General features: G+C 65.5%; 1 protein-coding gene across 1 annotated transcript; it reads right to left on the bottom strand.

Moving 5' to 3' along the window:
- Positions 1-456: 456 nt before the first annotated feature.
- Positions 457-12,652, bottom strand: PEAR1 (platelet endothelial aggregation receptor 1). Its single transcript, XM_064401682.1, has 22 exons — positions 12,555-12,652; positions 10,932-11,024; positions 10,739-10,843; positions 9,658-9,758; positions 9,484-9,576; positions 8,493-8,739; positions 8,294-8,408; positions 8,082-8,218; positions 7,458-7,670; positions 6,216-6,390; positions 5,152-5,272; positions 4,910-5,073; positions 4,718-4,820; positions 4,495-4,641; positions 4,288-4,416; positions 3,197-3,325; positions 2,904-3,119; positions 2,711-2,814; positions 2,516-2,627; positions 2,311-2,370; positions 1,373-1,561; positions 457-1,155 (listed from the first exon to the last, which is right to left on the bottom strand). Exons 2-22 carry the CDS (start codon positions 11,021-11,023, stop codon positions 1,004-1,006), a joined length of 2,904 nt encoding a protein of 967 aa, XP_064257752.1. The 5' UTR covers position 11,024; positions 12,555-12,652; the 3' UTR covers positions 457-1,003.
- Positions 12,653-16,007: the final 3,355 nt, after the last annotated feature.

The raw sequence follows: 16,007 nt of genomic DNA, 5'->3' as shown, positions 1-16,007 counted from the left end.
AGCACCTGCACCCAGGGGGCTCCATCAGCAGAGCTCTGGGGGCTCTGCCAGCCTTTCTGCAGGCCAGATGATCCCATCTTCCTCCTGGGGCACTTCAGGGCTTCTCCCTTGCCTGGGCTTCCTGCAGGCCCACAGCTGAGCCCACCCTGACTCCTGGCACACCGTGGGCTCCATCAGCCTTTCCCTGTCCAATGGGCACTGCCGTACTTGGAGTAGAACCCAAAAGCTTTTGTGTTCCCACCTCCTGCACACCCTGGAGCAAGCAGGGAGCTGGGGGGGAACCCACAGCAAGTTTGGGGACCTCACAAGTCTCCCCCTTCCTCCCACCACGGTGCCAGGGCCGTAGGGTTCCCTGGCACAGACAGTGCCACGCTGAGCATCCAACACCAAACACCGAATCCACACCAAACACCAAACCCACACCAAACACCAAATCCACATCAAACAAATGCCAAATCCACACCAAACACCCTTTATTCACCACCTGCTGGGACAGCAACTCCAGTCCCCACAGGGACCCTGTGTCCCCTCATGGCTGGTCCCTCAGTGGTCCTTGAGGTCCCTCAGCAGTACTTGAGGTCCTTCAGCAGCCCTTGAGGTCTCTCAGTGGTCCTTGGGGTCCCTCAGTTGTCCCTGAGATCCCTCAGTGGACCTTGGGGTTTCTTAGTGGTCCTTGAGGTCCCTCAGTGATCTTTGAGGTCCCTCAGAGGTCCCTGAGGTCCCTCAGTGGTCCTTGGGGTCTCTCAGAGGTCCTTGAGGTCCCTCAGTGATCTTTGAGGTCCCTCAGCAGTCCTTGAGGTCCCTCAGTGGTCCCTGAGGTCCCTCAGTGATCTTTGAGGTCCCTCAGCAGTCCTTGAGGTCCCTCAGTGGTCCCTGAGGTCCCTCAGTGATCTTTGAGGTCCCTCAGAGGTCCTTGGGGTCCCTCAGCGGTCTTTGAGGTCTCTCAGTGAATCCTGAGGTCCCTCAGAGGTCCTTGGGGTCCCTCAGTGGTCCTTGGGGTCCCTCAGCGGTCCTTCCTGCGCAGCGGTGGGGACGGGGGGTAGTGGCGGGCAGGTGGCACGTCGTAGTGACTGGGGATGTGGCTGTTCTTGGGGGAGTCGTAGTGGCTGGGGGGGTCTCTGCTGGGGGGGCCTTCGGGCCCCTCAGGACAACTCTCTGTGGGGACAAGAGAAGGCTGCAAGGGGACGCGTCCCCCCCAGGGTCATGAAGGCCCCGTCACCGATGTCCCCCTGGGGACAGACAGCCCCTGTCCCCCCAGGGCTGTCACCAAGGCTGTCTCCTTCCTGGGGCTATGCACTCCCCAGTTGTGACCGCACTGCCCAGGGCCACCAGGGCCACCAGGGCCACCAGGGCAGGGGATGGCCAGCCGTACCCTCCTGTGGTGGCTCCTCGAGGATCCCGATCTCGGCGTAGGACATCTCCCGCTGCACAGGGGATTTCATCTCCATGTAGCTGCCCTCGTGGGCCTTGGCCGTGCCAGGGGGCAGCTCCTTGATGGTGGCGTAGGGGTTCTCGCTGGCCAGGGAGCTGGTGCTGGCCCTCAGCCCCTCCCAGGGGTGCTCTGGGGGAGAAGGAGTTGGGGGTCCCCCCATGGCAGGGAGCACAGGGGACAAGGAGCAGCTGTGTCTCAGGCAAGTCCCTGCCTCATCCTTTTCCTACCCCATCCCTGTCCCTTCCCCATCCCCATCCTAATCCAGTCCTGTTCCAACCCACCCCCAAACCATCCCTCTTCACCATGCCAGCCCTGTCTCTTCCCCATCCCAACCCATCCCTGTCCTCCCTAAATCCCATCCCATCCCATGGATCCCATCCCATCCCAATCCCAATTCCATCCCTAACCCAAGCCTTTTTCCAACCCTCTTCCCATACCTGTCCCTTCCCCATCCCCATCCTAATCCAGTCCTGTTCCAACCCACCCCCAAACCATCCCTGCCTCTTCCCCATCCCATCCCAATCCCAATCCCATCCCATCCATCCCATCCATCCCAATCCCAATCCCAATCCCATCCCATCCATCCCATCCATCCCAATCCCATCCCATCCCAATCCCATCCCATCCCATTCCAATCCCTATCCCTATCCCAATCCCATCCCAATCCCAATCCCAATCCCATCCCAATCCCAATCCCAATCCCAATCCCATCCCCTCCCATCCCCTCCCAATCCCAATCCCATCCCAATCCCAGTCCCATCCCAATCCCAATCCCTTATCCAACCCAACCCCAAACCTTTTCCCATCCCTGCCCCAATCCCAGTTTATCCCTTCCCCATCCCATCCCCGTCTGTTCCCTCTCTCCACCCCGCTCCCACCTTTGCTGTCACCCTTCCTCAGGCCGTGGCTGTAGGTGTAGCTCCTGTCCAGCTGCCTCCCTGTTGAGAGGGCACATTTGGGGTCTCCTCTGCTTCATCCTCCCCCCCCAGCACCCAGCACAAAAGTTCTCCAGCCCCTTCCCAGGGGATCCTGAGCAGGGGGGACTCAAGCCCCTCTGGATGTGCCCCTGCACCCCCTCCTTACCCCTGGTGCCCAGGGCTGATGCCCCGAGGTGTTTCCAGTCAGGAGGCAGCGTGGCATTGCCTTCGGGGCTGTAGGGTCTCTCCATGCCAGGGAAGAGCTGGGTGCCAGGCACCTGGAGCCCACAAAGGGGACGGGTTGGCCTCGAAGGTGGTGGCAGTGGTGCCCCATGCTGCCCTGTGCCACAGCCTGCCGTACCTTGAGGGAGCTGGCTCTGTCCTGGGGGGCTGGCAGCGGGCACTGGGACAGCGTGTGGTAGCTGGGGTTGGAGTAGTAGTGGGCATGGTGGCTGGGGGGTACATCTGGAGGGACACGAGTGCTGCCTGAGGTGACAGCCTGGTGCCAGAGGGCCACCAGGGCTGGGGCCACCCCGCCAGCATGCTGCACTGACCTGGCACCATGTAGTCTGAGGTGTCCGTCTGTCCTGCACGGTAGGCCACGGCCAGGTGCCGCCGCTCCTTGTCCTTCTGCCGGCGGTGCCAGCAGAGCGTTGTGACCACCACAGCCACCAGCAGCGCCACCAGGGCCACCAGCGCCAGCACCACGCCCAGGGGGCTGGAGGCCACAGGGGGGGCTGGCTCGATGGTGTAGGGCAGGTCAGGATCCCCTGGTGGGGAGGGGAGGAGTGTCAGTCCCTAGGGTGGGGGAGGCACCCTGGGGACCCCCCGCCCCGCCCCCGCTCACCAGCCTCACAGCGGGGCCCAGCCGTGCCTGGGGCGCAGGGACACGTCCCGTTGGTGGGGTCACAGGTGGCGTTGTGGGGACAGCGGCAGAGCTGGTCACACTGCAGCCCAAAGGTCCCGGGGGCGCAGGCTGGGGACACAGCGGTACCCTACAGCTCCACACTGGGACCACAAGTGGTCCAATAGCTCCATACTGGGACCAGAAGGTGGTCCAGTAGTCCCACACTGGGACCAGCCAGACACAAGATGGTCCAATAGCCCCACACTGGGACCAGTTAGCCACAAGCTGGTGCAATAGCCCCATACTGGGACCACAAATGGTCCAACAGCTCCATACTGGGACCAGTGAGGCACAAACCAGTCCAATAGCCCCACACTGGGACCAGTCAGCCACAAGGTGGCCCAACAGCCTCATACTGGGACCAGTCAGCCACAAGCTGGTCCAGTAGCCCCATACAGGGACCACAAGGTGGGCCAATAACTCCATACTGGGACCAGAATGTGGTCCAATATTCCCTTACTGGGACCAGTGAGGCACAAGCTGGTGCAATAGCCCCATACTGGGACCACAAGTGGTCCAATAGTCCCTTACTGGGACCAGTCAGTCACAAGCCATTCCTATAGTCCCACACTGGGACCAGTGAGGCACAAGCTGGTCCAACAGCCTCATACTGGGACCAGTCAGCCACGAGGTGGTCCAACGGCCTCATACTGGGACCAGCCAGCCACAAGGTGGTCCAATAGTCCCTTACTGGGACCAGTCAGTCACAAGCCATTCCTATAGTCCCAGACTGGGACCAGTGAGGCACAAGGTGGTCCAATAGCTCCACACTGGGACCAGTCAGGCACAAGGTGGTCCAGTAGCCCCATACTGGGACCATTGAGCCACAAGGTGGTCCAGTAGCCCCATACTGGGGCCAGCCAGCCACAGGGTGGCCAGGACCATGGAGGTCACAGGGGCCTGCATGGCTCCACACTGCCCAGGCCAGAACCACGCAGGGGTCACCCAGGCGGCCACGGGCAGGTCTCTCTTGCTCCCCCCATCTGAACCAAGGGCACCTCGCCCCCCGCTCCCGCTGACCCCCCACTCACGCAGGGAGCAGCGGGGGCCGCGCCAGCCGGGGCTGCAGAGGCAGGAGCCGTTGGTGGGGTGGCAGGAGGAGCCGTTGGCGCAGGAGCAGCTCAGCGAGCAGCGCTTGCCGTAGCGGCCGGCGGGACAGGCTGGGGGCAGAGGAACGAGCTCGGCCTCGATCCCCAAGGATCGGGAGCCAGCTGGGCTTTTGGGGGGGGCTGACTCACGGCGCTGGCAGCTGGGCCCGCGGTAGCCCGGGGTGCAGCTGCAGGACCCGTCCTGGGGGGAGCAGGAGGCTCCGTTGCGGCAGGAGCAGGACATGCGGCAGCCGCGGCCCCAGGAGCCCTGCGGACAGCCCTGCTTGCACTGCCGCCCTGCAGGGAGGGTGAGAGGTGAAGCTCATGGCTCAGGGCACACCGGGGCCCCCCCGGCACCTGGTGTCCCCTTTACCTGTCCAGCCGGGCAGGCAGTGGCACTCTCCTGTCACGGGGTCACAGCCGTCGGCGTGGGCACACACGCAGCGCTCCCCACAGCCCGCCCCAAACGTCCCGTTCTGCAGCACGGGGACAGGCTGGCACTCAGCACGGGCTGCTGGCACCAAAGCCCACTGCCAGCAGCAGCGGCACAGGCAGCAGCACTCACCGGGCAGGGCTGCAGGCAGCGAGGGCCCTGCCAGCCCGGCGGGCAGCGGCAGCTCCCGCTCTGGGGGTCGCAGGACGCGCCGTGGGCGCAGTCACAGCTCCGGTTGCAGCCGGGACCCCAAACACCAGCAGGACACGGCAGGGAGCAGTCAGGGCCGTGCCAGCCTGTGGGATGGCAGGAGGGGATGGTGGGGTGGGTGTGGGGACGGGGACAGGGACCCCCAGGAGCCGGTGTGTGCCCACCTTCCTTGCAGAAGCAGGAGCCGTCGAGCGGGGAGCAGGCGAGGGCGTGCTGGCAGGAGCAGCGCCCCGAGCAGTTCATGCCAAAGGAGTTGGGGGGACACAGGGAGGAGCAGTGCTCGTCCTGGGTGTGGGGACCAAGAATTCAGGACAGACGGGACCCCTGCCCAGGGCTGGGGAAAGCACCCACGTGTCTGGGGGTAACCACAACCCCAAAATCCCCATTCTCACACGGGAACCCCAAGCTCTCCCCAGCATTGCTCAGATCCCCAAACTGACCCCCAAAGATGCCCAGACCCTGAAACTGCCCTCAGAGATAACCAGACCCCCAACCCATCCCTGAGGATGCCCAAACTCCCATATCTCCCCCAGGGATGATGCCCAGACCCCCCTGTTTCCCTCAAGGATGCCCAGACCTTCCCATTTCCCCCAAGGATGCCCAGACCCCCCTGTTTCCCCCAAGGATGTCCACACCTCGTTTCCCCCAGGGATGCCCAGACCCCTATATCTCCCCCAGGGATACCCAGACCCCCCCGTTTCCCCCAGGGATGCCCAGGCCTCGTTTCCCCCAGGGATGCCCAGACCTCATTTCCCCCATGGATGCCCAGACCCCCCCGTTTCCCCCAGGGATGCCCAGGCCTCGTTTCCCCCAGGGATGCCCAGACCTCATTTCCCCCATGGATGCCCAGACCCCCCCGTTTCCCCCAGGGATGCCCAGACCCCCCCGTTTCCCCCAGGGATGCCCAGACCCCCCCGTTTCCCCCAGGGATGCCCAGACCCCCCCGTTTCCCCCAGGGATGCCCAGACCCCTCCGTTTCCCCCATGGATGCCCAGACCCCCCTGTTTCCCCCAGAGATTCCCAGACCCCCCTGTTTCCCCCAGGGATGCCCAGACCCCCCCGTTTCCCCCAGAGATTCCCAGACTCCCCTGTTTCCCCCCGGGGTGCCCAGACCCCATGCTTGCCCACCCTCCAAACCACCCAGACACCCCCACTGCCCCCAGACCTATCCAGAGCCCCCATGACCCCTCCAGCACCACCCAGCCCCCCTCTCCCCCACGCCCCTCACCGTGTAGCCGGGGGGGCAGTGGCAGTGCCCGGTGGTCCCATCGCAGACCCCCCCGTGGAGGCAGAGGCAGCTCTGCAGGCAGCCGGGCCCGAAGTAGCCGGGGGGGCAGCTCTCATTGCAGTGGAGCCCAGCCCAGCCCGGGAGGCAGAGGCACTCCCCCAGCATCGGGTGGCAGCTGGGGGCGCGCGCTCAGAACCCCAGTGCCCCCAGTACAGGGCACTGGGGGTGCTGGGGAGGGGCTTTGCCAACGGGGGAGCACAAAACTCCTGCCCCGGGTGGGGGTTGGAGGGTTCCTGGTCGTGCAGCCAGCGCCAGGGTGGGCGAGGGTGTGGGGGCGTCGTGGGGGGAGGGAGGGGAGGGGAGGTTGGAGCAGAGGGAGGTGAGGGTGGTGGGAGAGGGGAGGATGGTGGAAGGAGCTGGGTGGGATGGGGGTGCTGGGGTGGGATTGGGGATGTTGGAGTGGGATGGAGATACCAGAATGGGATGGGAATGCTGGGGTGGGATGGGGATTTTGGAGTGGGATTGGGGTGCCAGAATGGGATGGGGGTGTTGAGGTGGGATGGGGATGTAGGAGTGGGATGGAGATACCAGAATGGGATGGGGATTTTGGAGTGGGATTGGACTGCCAGGATGGGCTGGGAGTGTTGGGATGGGCTGGGAGTGTTGGGGTGGGATTGGAGTTCCAGGATGGGATGAGGATGTCGGGGTGGGCGGGCTGGGGGTGTTGAGGTGGGATGGAGGAGCTGGGGTGCAGTGGGGATGTTGGGGTGGGATTGGGCTGCCAGGAGGGGATGGGGATGCTGGGTTGGGATGGGGATTTTGGAGTGGGATTGGGGTGCCAGAATGGGATTGGAGTGCCAGGATGGGATTGGAGTGCTGGGGTGGGATGGGGAATGTGGGAGTGGGATGGAGATACCAGAATGGGATGGGAATGCTGGGGTGGGATGGGGATGCCGGGATGGAATGGGGGTACCAGGATGGAATGGGGGTACAAGTGTGGGCTGGGGATGCCAGGATGGGCTGGAAATGCTGGGGTGACATGGGGATCCCAGGGTATGATGGAGATCTCAGGGTGGGCTGGGGATGCCAGGATGAGATGGGAATGCCAGGAAGGGCTGGGAATGCCAGGATGGGCTGGGAATGCCAGGGCGGGCTGGAAATGCCAGAATGTGCTGGGGATGCCAGGGTGGGCTGGGCATGCCAGGGTGGGCTAGGAATGCCAGGAAGGGCTGGCCCCAGTACCTGAGGCTGTGCTGGGGGTGGCACAGGCAGCGGCTCTCGCAGTGCAGCCCGTAGAGGCCGGGCAGGCAGTGCCGCTCCTCGCAGCGGCTGCCCTGGAAGCCAGCCTGGCACAGGCAGCCCCCGTCCACGTGGAAGCACTGCCCCCCGTTGGCACAGTCACAGCTCTCCCGGCAGTCCTGCCCGTAGCGCCCCACTGGGCACCTCTCCTGGCACCTGAATGGGGGGCAGAGGGGGTGACACAGCCCTGGGATCCCCCCTAGCCCCGAGCTGAGGCCACCCAGCTCACTGCGTGCCCCACCGGGGGAGCTGGGGGTGCCCGGCCTGCATGGAGACCTGGTCCTGGCAGCACTGGGTTGTGGTGGCCTTGTCCCTTGTCCCCTGTCCCTGGACGCCCCTCCCTGTGCACCCCCATCTCCACCTGCTCCCAGACCATGGACCCCCACCCCAAAAATGCCCTGTCCCCAAGTGTCCCCTCCCCCTGCCCCCATTCCCCTCCCCACCATCCCTTGGTACCCCCAGCCCCCACAATCCAGGTGCCGCTCGTGCCCCTCCCCTCCATCCCCCCACCCCCCCAGACCCCCGTGCCCCTCCTCCCCCCCAGCCCGTGCCCAGTTTTGCCCTCACAGCTCTCCGGTGAAGCCAGGGCTGCACTGGCACTGTCCCCCGAGGGGGTCACAGTGCCCCCCGTTGTGGCAGTGACACTCGCCCTGGCAGCCGGGCCCGAAGCGCCCGGGGGGGCACGGCACGGAGCAGATCTCCCCCTGCAAAGGAGCACCGGGGTCAGCGGGGGAAACTGAGGCAGAGGCCACGTTCGGAGCGGGGCACAGCCCACCTACCATCCATCCGTGAGGGCACACGCAGGTGCTGCTGCTGGAGGGGTGGCAGATGCCCCCGTTCTGGCAGGGACAGGGGGTGGCACAGGTCATCCCCTCAGGGCAGGGCACCTCGCAGCTGTGGGGGGCGTGAGGGGTGAGCAGGACGCTGCCTGGGGCTGGCAGAGGAGGGGAGGGCACAGAGGGAGGGGTCCCAACTCACAGGGGGCCGCTCAGCCCCGGTGGGCAGAGGCAGGCGCCGGTGGAGGCGTTGCAGGGGGCCTGGTGGTGGCAGGGGCAGGGCAGGTGACAGCTCTGCCCGTAGGTGCCAGGTGGGCACGGCTGGCTGCACAGGGGGTCGGCGAAGCCGGGGGGACAGGAGCAGACCCCGCTCAGGGGGTCACAGGGGGCCCCATGGTGGCAGGGGCAGCGCTGCCCACAGTCCGGCCCCCAGAAATGCTCATCGCACTCTGCGTGGGGGAGAGCAGAGGAACTTCCTGTTCCATCCTGTCCCATCCCATCAATCCCATCCCATCCCATCCCATCCCATCCCATCCCATCCCATCCCATCCCATCCCATCCCATCCCATCCCATCCCATCCCATCCCATCCATCCCCATGGCATTGCCAACCCTCCATCCATGCCCATTCGTTCCCCATCTTGTCCCCATGCCATGCCATCCTCCCCAGCCCATGCTCATCCTGTGTCCATTCCCATCATGTCCTTTTCCTATCTTCATCCACATCCCAATCCCATCCTCACCCCATCTCTACCCCTACCCCATTCCCAACCATCCTATCCTTGCTCCCATCCCCTCTTCCTCCCCCTCCAAATCTCCATGCCCTTCCCAACCCATCCCATTCTCCACCCCATTCCTCCCCATCCCATTCTCCATGCCCATCCCATTCTCCACCCCTATTCCAACCCATCCCAGTCTCCATCCCCAACCCAACCCAACCCAACCCATCCCACCCCCATCCCAGCCCATCCCAATTTCCATCCCCACCCCAACCCATCCCCATCCCATCCCCATCCCATTCTCTTCCCACCCAACACCATTCCCACCCCCATCTCCATTCCCATTCCATGCACCCCCAATCCCATCCCATCCCCATTAACCCCTTGGGTGCCCCACCATGGCTGCCCAGCCCTCCAGGGAAGCCCACTGCCCCATCTGCCACCCCAGCTGTGCCCAGCTGTGCCCAGCCCTCACCGCTGGAGCAGCTGGGGCCGCGCCAGCCCGGCTCGCACTGGCACAGCTCGGGAGCCACGCAGCGGCCGTGGACGCACTCCTGGCTGCAGTGAGCTGGGGGGACACGGAGCGTCCTCAGGGAGCTCTGGGGACACCCAGAGCCCCAGGGCCCCCCCGAGCCCCGGCCCCACTCACGGACACAGGAGCCGCGGCTCTCGTAGTAGCCCTGGCAGCACTGGTAGCGCCGCCGGTAGTCGGTGCGGACGGCCTGGCGGTACTCGGTGCGGTACACCACCCTGCGCCGCCAGGGGACACGGTGACCGCGGGGACACGCTGCGCTGGGACAGCCCTGCCAGCCCCCCTAACCCCCCTGCCCTTGGGGACACGCTGTGCTGGGACAGCCCTGCCAGCCCCCCTGTCCTCCCAGGGCTTGGGGACATCCTGACTGGGACAGTCCTCCCAGCCCCCCTGACCTTGGGGACACCCTGAACTGGGACAGCCCTGCCAGCCCCCCTGTCCTCCCAGGGCTTGGGGACATCCTGACTGGGACAGTCCTGCCAGCCCCCCTGCCCTTGGGGACACCCTGCGCTCAGACAGCTCTCCCTGGCCCCCTGGCCCTCCTGCCCTTGGGGACACGCTGTGCTGGGACAGTCCTCCCAGACCCCCTGTCCCCCCAGGGCTGGGGGACACCCCTCCCTGGGACAGCCCTGCCAGCCCCCACTGTCCTTGGGGACACGCTGCACTGGGACAGCCCCCCCAGCCACCCTGTCCCTCCAGGGCTTGGGGACACCCTGAACTGGGACAGCATTCCCTGACCTCACATCCCTCCTGGCCTTGGGGACACCCCTCCCTGGGATAGCCCTCCCAGCCCCCCTGTACCCCCTGCCCTTGGGGACACCCTGAACTGGGACAGCCCCCAGCCCCTCTCCAGTCCCCCCAGGGCTTGGGGACACGCTGTGCTGGGATAATCCCCCTTCAGCTTCCCTTGGCACCGCCCTCCTCCAGCTCCCGCCTTGGGGACAGACCCTCTGCAGCCCCTCCATGAGCTTGGGGACACTGACAGTGGGACAGCCCCCCTGAGCTTGGGGTAGCCCCCTCCAGCCCTTCCCCCAGCCCCCTCACTGTCCTTGTCCCAGCCTGGGGTGGGACATTCCCCCTGCAGCCCCTCACAGCCCTGGGGACACCCTGCAGTGGGACAGTCCCCCTGCAGACCCCCACGGCCCTGGGGACACCCTGCGGTCCCCGAGGGGCTCTGGGGAGCTGGGGGGGCTCCCACCTCTGCTGCGGGCAGGGCAGGGGGAGGCCCAGCCCCCCGGGGCAGGGCTCGCTGGAGGACACCACGTGCGCTTTGGTGTAGGATTCCTTCGCCGGCGCCGTGAAGCTGCGGGTGGGGGGAATTCGGGGTGACTGCGGGTCCTGGGAGACCCCACCGCTGTGGCTGTCCCCCTCCCCTGTCCCCTCGGTCCTACCTCTCCCAGTAGCTGCAGACGTTGGGGTCTCCGGGCCGGAGGGCAGCCAGGAGCCCGGCGTGCAGCGCCAGCACCGCGGCGCGCAGCAGCATCCTGCACGGACAGACCACGGCTGCACCCCTGCCTCCGCACATTCCCGCTCCCCACCCACCGCCCCCGGCCCCAGCTCCGCATCCGACCTCCCTGCAGGGCTGGCTTTGCATTCCTCCAGCCCCAAAAACAGCCCCGGCCCCGCTGCTCCCTGAGCGCCGGCCTGTGCCAAGGGGAAACTGAGGCACGGCCGCTCGGCAGCCTGGGTGGCCCCACCAGCTTCATCCCAGCATCCCGAGACAGCCCAGGGCACATCTGGAGCATCACCCCGAGCTCTCCTGGGGACCCCACGCTAAGGGGGGAGCCCGGGGTGCCAGGGTGGGGCCGGGCACGGCGCCTCCCGCCCCTGGCACGGCGCCGCGTGGCCCCACTTCAACTCGCTCTGTGTCTATTCCCAGCTGACTGTCCTGGATCCAGCAGCTTCTTGCTCAACCCAGAGAGGGTCCGGCTCTGCCGGGGCGGCTCTGGGAGCGATTCCAGCCGGGGGCCGGGCTGGGAGGGCGGGCGAGCCCCGGGCCCGCCGTGCCGGGAGCGCTGTTTACCGGGATGAGCGTTTCGGGGCAGGACTGCCGTGTGCCAAGGAGGAAACAGAGGTTTCCTGGTCAGCACAGCTGGATTTGCCGGGGCTTCCTCGCTGCTCCGGCCATAGGACACCCCAAAGGCGCTCCCTGGGCTCATCCTCCCCCTCAGCAGAGCCCGCGCTGCGTTTTGGGGCCAGAGCATCCGGTTTGGGGTGGAAAAACTGGCAGTGGGAAAGTTCCCCCCCATTTCCCTTCAACTCCCGGCAGTGAGGAATTAATCGCTCATCCGCTGCCAAAATTCCCTCCCGTGGAGGGCCAGGGGAGCCCCGAGCTCATCCCCAGCCTCATCCCCCTCTTCCAGCAACGTGGGGGGACCAGGGGGGTCCCAGCATTGCTGGGAAAAACAGGAACCACCGGGAGATGCTGGCAGGAAAAGCAAAGAGTCACCAAAACGTGCCGGCACCTCACCTCTGCCCCTCACCGCGGGGCTCAGCCCCCCCAAAACACCAAGAGACACCCCCAGACCCAGCGCTCCTCTCCCCACTGACATCTCTAAGAGCCCCGCGGGTGGGATGAGGAGCATCCCAGGGTGATGGGGCTGAAAGGAGCGTGCGGGCCGCGGGCAGGGGAGCTGCCCTGCCCTGTCCCTGCGGGGGACGCGGCGGTGGCCGCCCCACAGCCGCTATCTGTGCCCCGGCGCTTCCTCTACCGCAGCGCGGGGCCTGACGCGTTTCCTCGGCGGACCCGCAGGGATGGGGCTGGGCGGGGGCGAGGGGGGCACGGCTGCAGGCCAGGGGCAGCTTTGGGGTGCCGCAGCACTGCCCCACGCCCCACCCGCTGTCCCCAAGCCACCAGCGTCCCCTCACCTTGGAACCTGCACCATCCCGTGCCCCTCCCCGGGGCGCTGGGACGCAGTGACCGGCCTGTCCCCCTCCCACAGCGCCCAGCAGGGGACGGTGCCACCCGCCCAAGGCAGCCCCAGGGTGCCCCGGGAGGGGACGGTGGCACTCACCTGGCCGGGGGCCGCGGGGACAGGCAGGGTCAGGGCGCAGCGGCCCCGCCACGGGGCTGGCCCGGCCGGCCGGGATGGCGCAGCGCGGCCGTCGGAAGCGGAGGGAGGGCTGGAGCTGCTCTCAGGAAGTTTGGACGTAGAGTCAACTACGGAAAAGGGAAAAAAATAAAAAAAAATCCCCTTAATTATTTTTTTCTTTTTTTTTTTTTTTCTCCTCTGTCCAGAAAGCAGAGGGTTTTGGCAGAGCAGCACCGCCGGCACTGCTCTCACAGAGCCCTGGTTGGGGAGGGGTCTGTGGGGACATCCTGGGGCAGCCCCTCAGCGGGGTGCTGGTGCTGCAGGGTGTCCCCTTCCCCAGGGCTCTGTGGCACCCATGGGTGCAGGGCCTGACCCGGGCTGTGCCCCAGGGCTGGGGCAAGTGAAGGGACGCCCTGAGCAAAGGGCAGCTGCTCCGTGGTGAGGGCATGTGGGGACCAGGGTGTGTTTTGGCTTCAGGGCAGAGGCTGCTGGCAGCACAGCAGAGCCTGGGGTTGGTGCCCAGCACCCCGGGCACAGCATCCCTGCATCCCAGCACCCCGGGCACAGCATCCCTGCATCCCAGCACCCCGGGCACAGCATCCCTGCATCCCAGGACATCATTCCTGCATCCCATGGTCACATGGTCCCTGCATCCCAGGACAGCATCCCAATATCCCAGGATATCATTCCTGCATCCCAACATCCCTGGCACAGCATCCCTGCATCCCAAGGCATCCTCCCTGCATCCAAACATTTCTGGCCACAGCAACCCAACGTTCCTGGTACACCATCCCTGCATCCCAACACCCCAGGGCATCCTCCCTGCATCCCAGAACATCATCCCTGTATCCCAGGGACACATCAACCCTGCATCCCAGCACCCTGGGCACAGCATCTCCGCATCCCAAGGCATCATCCCTGCATCCCAACATCCCTGGGCACAGCATCCCAACATCCCTGGTACACCATCCCTGCATCCCAACGTCCCTGGCACATCCTCCCTGCATCCCAGGGACATCATCCCTGCATCCCCTAATCTCAGGTGCACATGCCCCCCATTCCAGGCACGGTGTCCCTGCATCCCGGGCACACGGCATCTCCACATTTTAGGATCCTGGGCACACGCCAGGACTGCGGGCATGAGTCACCCCAGACACCCCAGGATCCCTGGCCGTGTGTTCCCCTGCATCCCAGGATCCCCAAGCACACCACCCCAAATCCTGGGATCCCCCCACACCCCCGGATTCCCACCCCTGCATCCCACACATCACAATTAACTCCGGACTCCTGACCATCTCCCCTCACCCCCACGCGTTGCCCCGACCCCGGGACCCCCGGCCAGGCAGCTCAGCCCATGGGCCCCTCGCCCAGCTGCCCCCCACCCCCAGCACACATTAGCGGCTCCCGAGGCGCCGTTAATTGCTCTGCTCGTTACAGGAACAGCTCTAATCACTCGCAACGATTTTCACGTCCCAGGGAGACTCGGCCGCCCGCCCCCCTCGCCGCTCCTCTCCCCGGGTCTCCATTAGGATCAAGCCCACCCGCAGCTGGGGTCACCCCAAAACGGCGCTTCCCGGAGCAGGGGAGGGGGCTTGGGGGCTGCGGCGCCCTGCAATGGGAGAGGATATTGGAGATGGGACAAGTTGGGGACATCCGGAGCCGAGGAGCTGCTGGGGAAGTGACCCCTCCCTCCGATGCTTTTTAAGGTGTCCCCAGGGCGGGGGGCGGAATATTGCTCGGGGACATTCCAGCCGCACTTCAGCGCTGAGATGCCTTTGCAGCCCCCCCGGGACCCTCAGAGCCGGGGAGGACGGAGACCCCCGAGTGCACTTTGGTGTGGCTGGGGCTGTGGATGCGCCGAGCTCATCTCAGAGCCGCGATGCAGCTGCACCCTCAGCGCCCCTAAACAGCACCCCGGCAGGAGGGGGGACCCCAAACACATCACTGATCCTCTCAGAGGGGTCCTGGGGTCCCCTCAGGAGCTTTTGGGATGGAGTGGGACCCTCCAAAGGGCAGAGGGTCACAGCTGGTGGCAGCGGGGCGCGGGAGGGATGGGACCCGCGGGGCACGATGTGAGTGGCGACCACCACGAAGCAGAACCGGGCCCGGGAAGCCCCAGCCCCGATGAAAGCGGGAGAGCGGGGCCGGCCCCGGTGCCGCTGGGGCGGCAGCCTCGCCAGGGAGCGGAGCCGTTAATTACCTCATTGCCAGAGTCCATTACCGCTCCCCCCGGAGCTGTGAAATGGAGAAACTTCGCTACGAGGGAGGGGCGGGGGGGATAAAATCGATCGCGGGGTGAACCTTAACTCTTCCCTGACCGCTCTGAGGGGGGAAACTGAGGCACGGCCACGCCCACGAGGCATTGCCGCGCCATGGAGGAATCTGCGGCACAGATGCAGGGAAGCCCACCCTGGTTGGAGAGGGGGTGTCACCGCACGCGGTCCTTTTGGGGCATTGCTCTGCGGCAATCTCCAGCACGGGGCTGGAAAAGCTCAAGGTTGTAATCTAGTTCCTTCCTCAAATTAGATAAGAGGGGGAAAAAAGGCCATAAATCAGCGTGGGCAGCGATTAGAGACCCCAAGGAAGCAGGTGGGGGGCTCTGCCAGCCGGGTTGAGCTCCAGCAGAGCCACCCTGCCCACGCCAGGTCCTCGTTTCCCGGGCAGGACCCTCAGCAAAGATCCAGAGGGTCTGACCCGGCTGCAGGGCTGCATTACGGGCTGGGAGCTCCCAGTTCCTCCAGTTGTCATGGTGCCACAGCAGCCACTGGGCACAGCCAGGTGCCACGGCAGCCCCAAACCCCACCACAGCCCCCCTGAGTGCTCCCACCTTGGGCCGTGCCTCAGTTTCCCCCGCGACCTCGCTTTCCTCCTGCTTATCTCGGGTCACAGGGGGTAACAAAGGAGCTGCCAGGGCTCTGCCTGTGCTGCCTAATTATCCAGATGAAATCAATTCAGCTCCATTATGGTCAAATCCAGGTCTCAACCATTACCAAGGCGGCTGGAGGGCCTGAGGAAGGATGATGGAGTGGATGCTGCAAGGCATGTGATAACCCCCTGGTGCCGATGACAGGACACAGGGAAGGGGGGATGTCACTCTTTTGGGGGGGTGGGTGTTGGCTTTGTGCTGGAAAATCCCATCTTCCACCCGGAGCCCTCGGCAAGGAGACTCCCCAGGCCAGGGTGTGGCACAGGAATCCCTGGCACAGCCAAAACCATCCCTGGCTGGGCTGGGGATGGGGACACCACCCTGCCCCGGGGTACAAAACAGCATCCCGGGCATGTGTGACGCCTTGACCCACATCCTGGGAGGATCCCTGGCACAGCAGCTCCCCTCCAGCTCCTCTCCCCCACACAGGGCAGCTTCCCTGATGTGAAAAACCCCTTTTTTCTCCCCAAAATGCCCCCATTCCCCGTGCCCAGCTGACACCCCGGAGC

This window comes from Passer domesticus, chromosome 32, assembly GCF_036417665.1.
Source record: "Passer domesticus isolate bPasDom1 chromosome 32, bPasDom1.hap1, whole genome shotgun sequence".
NCBI classification, from domain to species: domain Eukaryota; kingdom Metazoa; phylum Chordata; class Aves; order Passeriformes; family Passeridae; genus Passer; species Passer domesticus.
The sequence above is the reverse complement of the archived record's forward strand: the minus strand, read 5'-3'. Positions and strand labels throughout refer to the sequence as shown.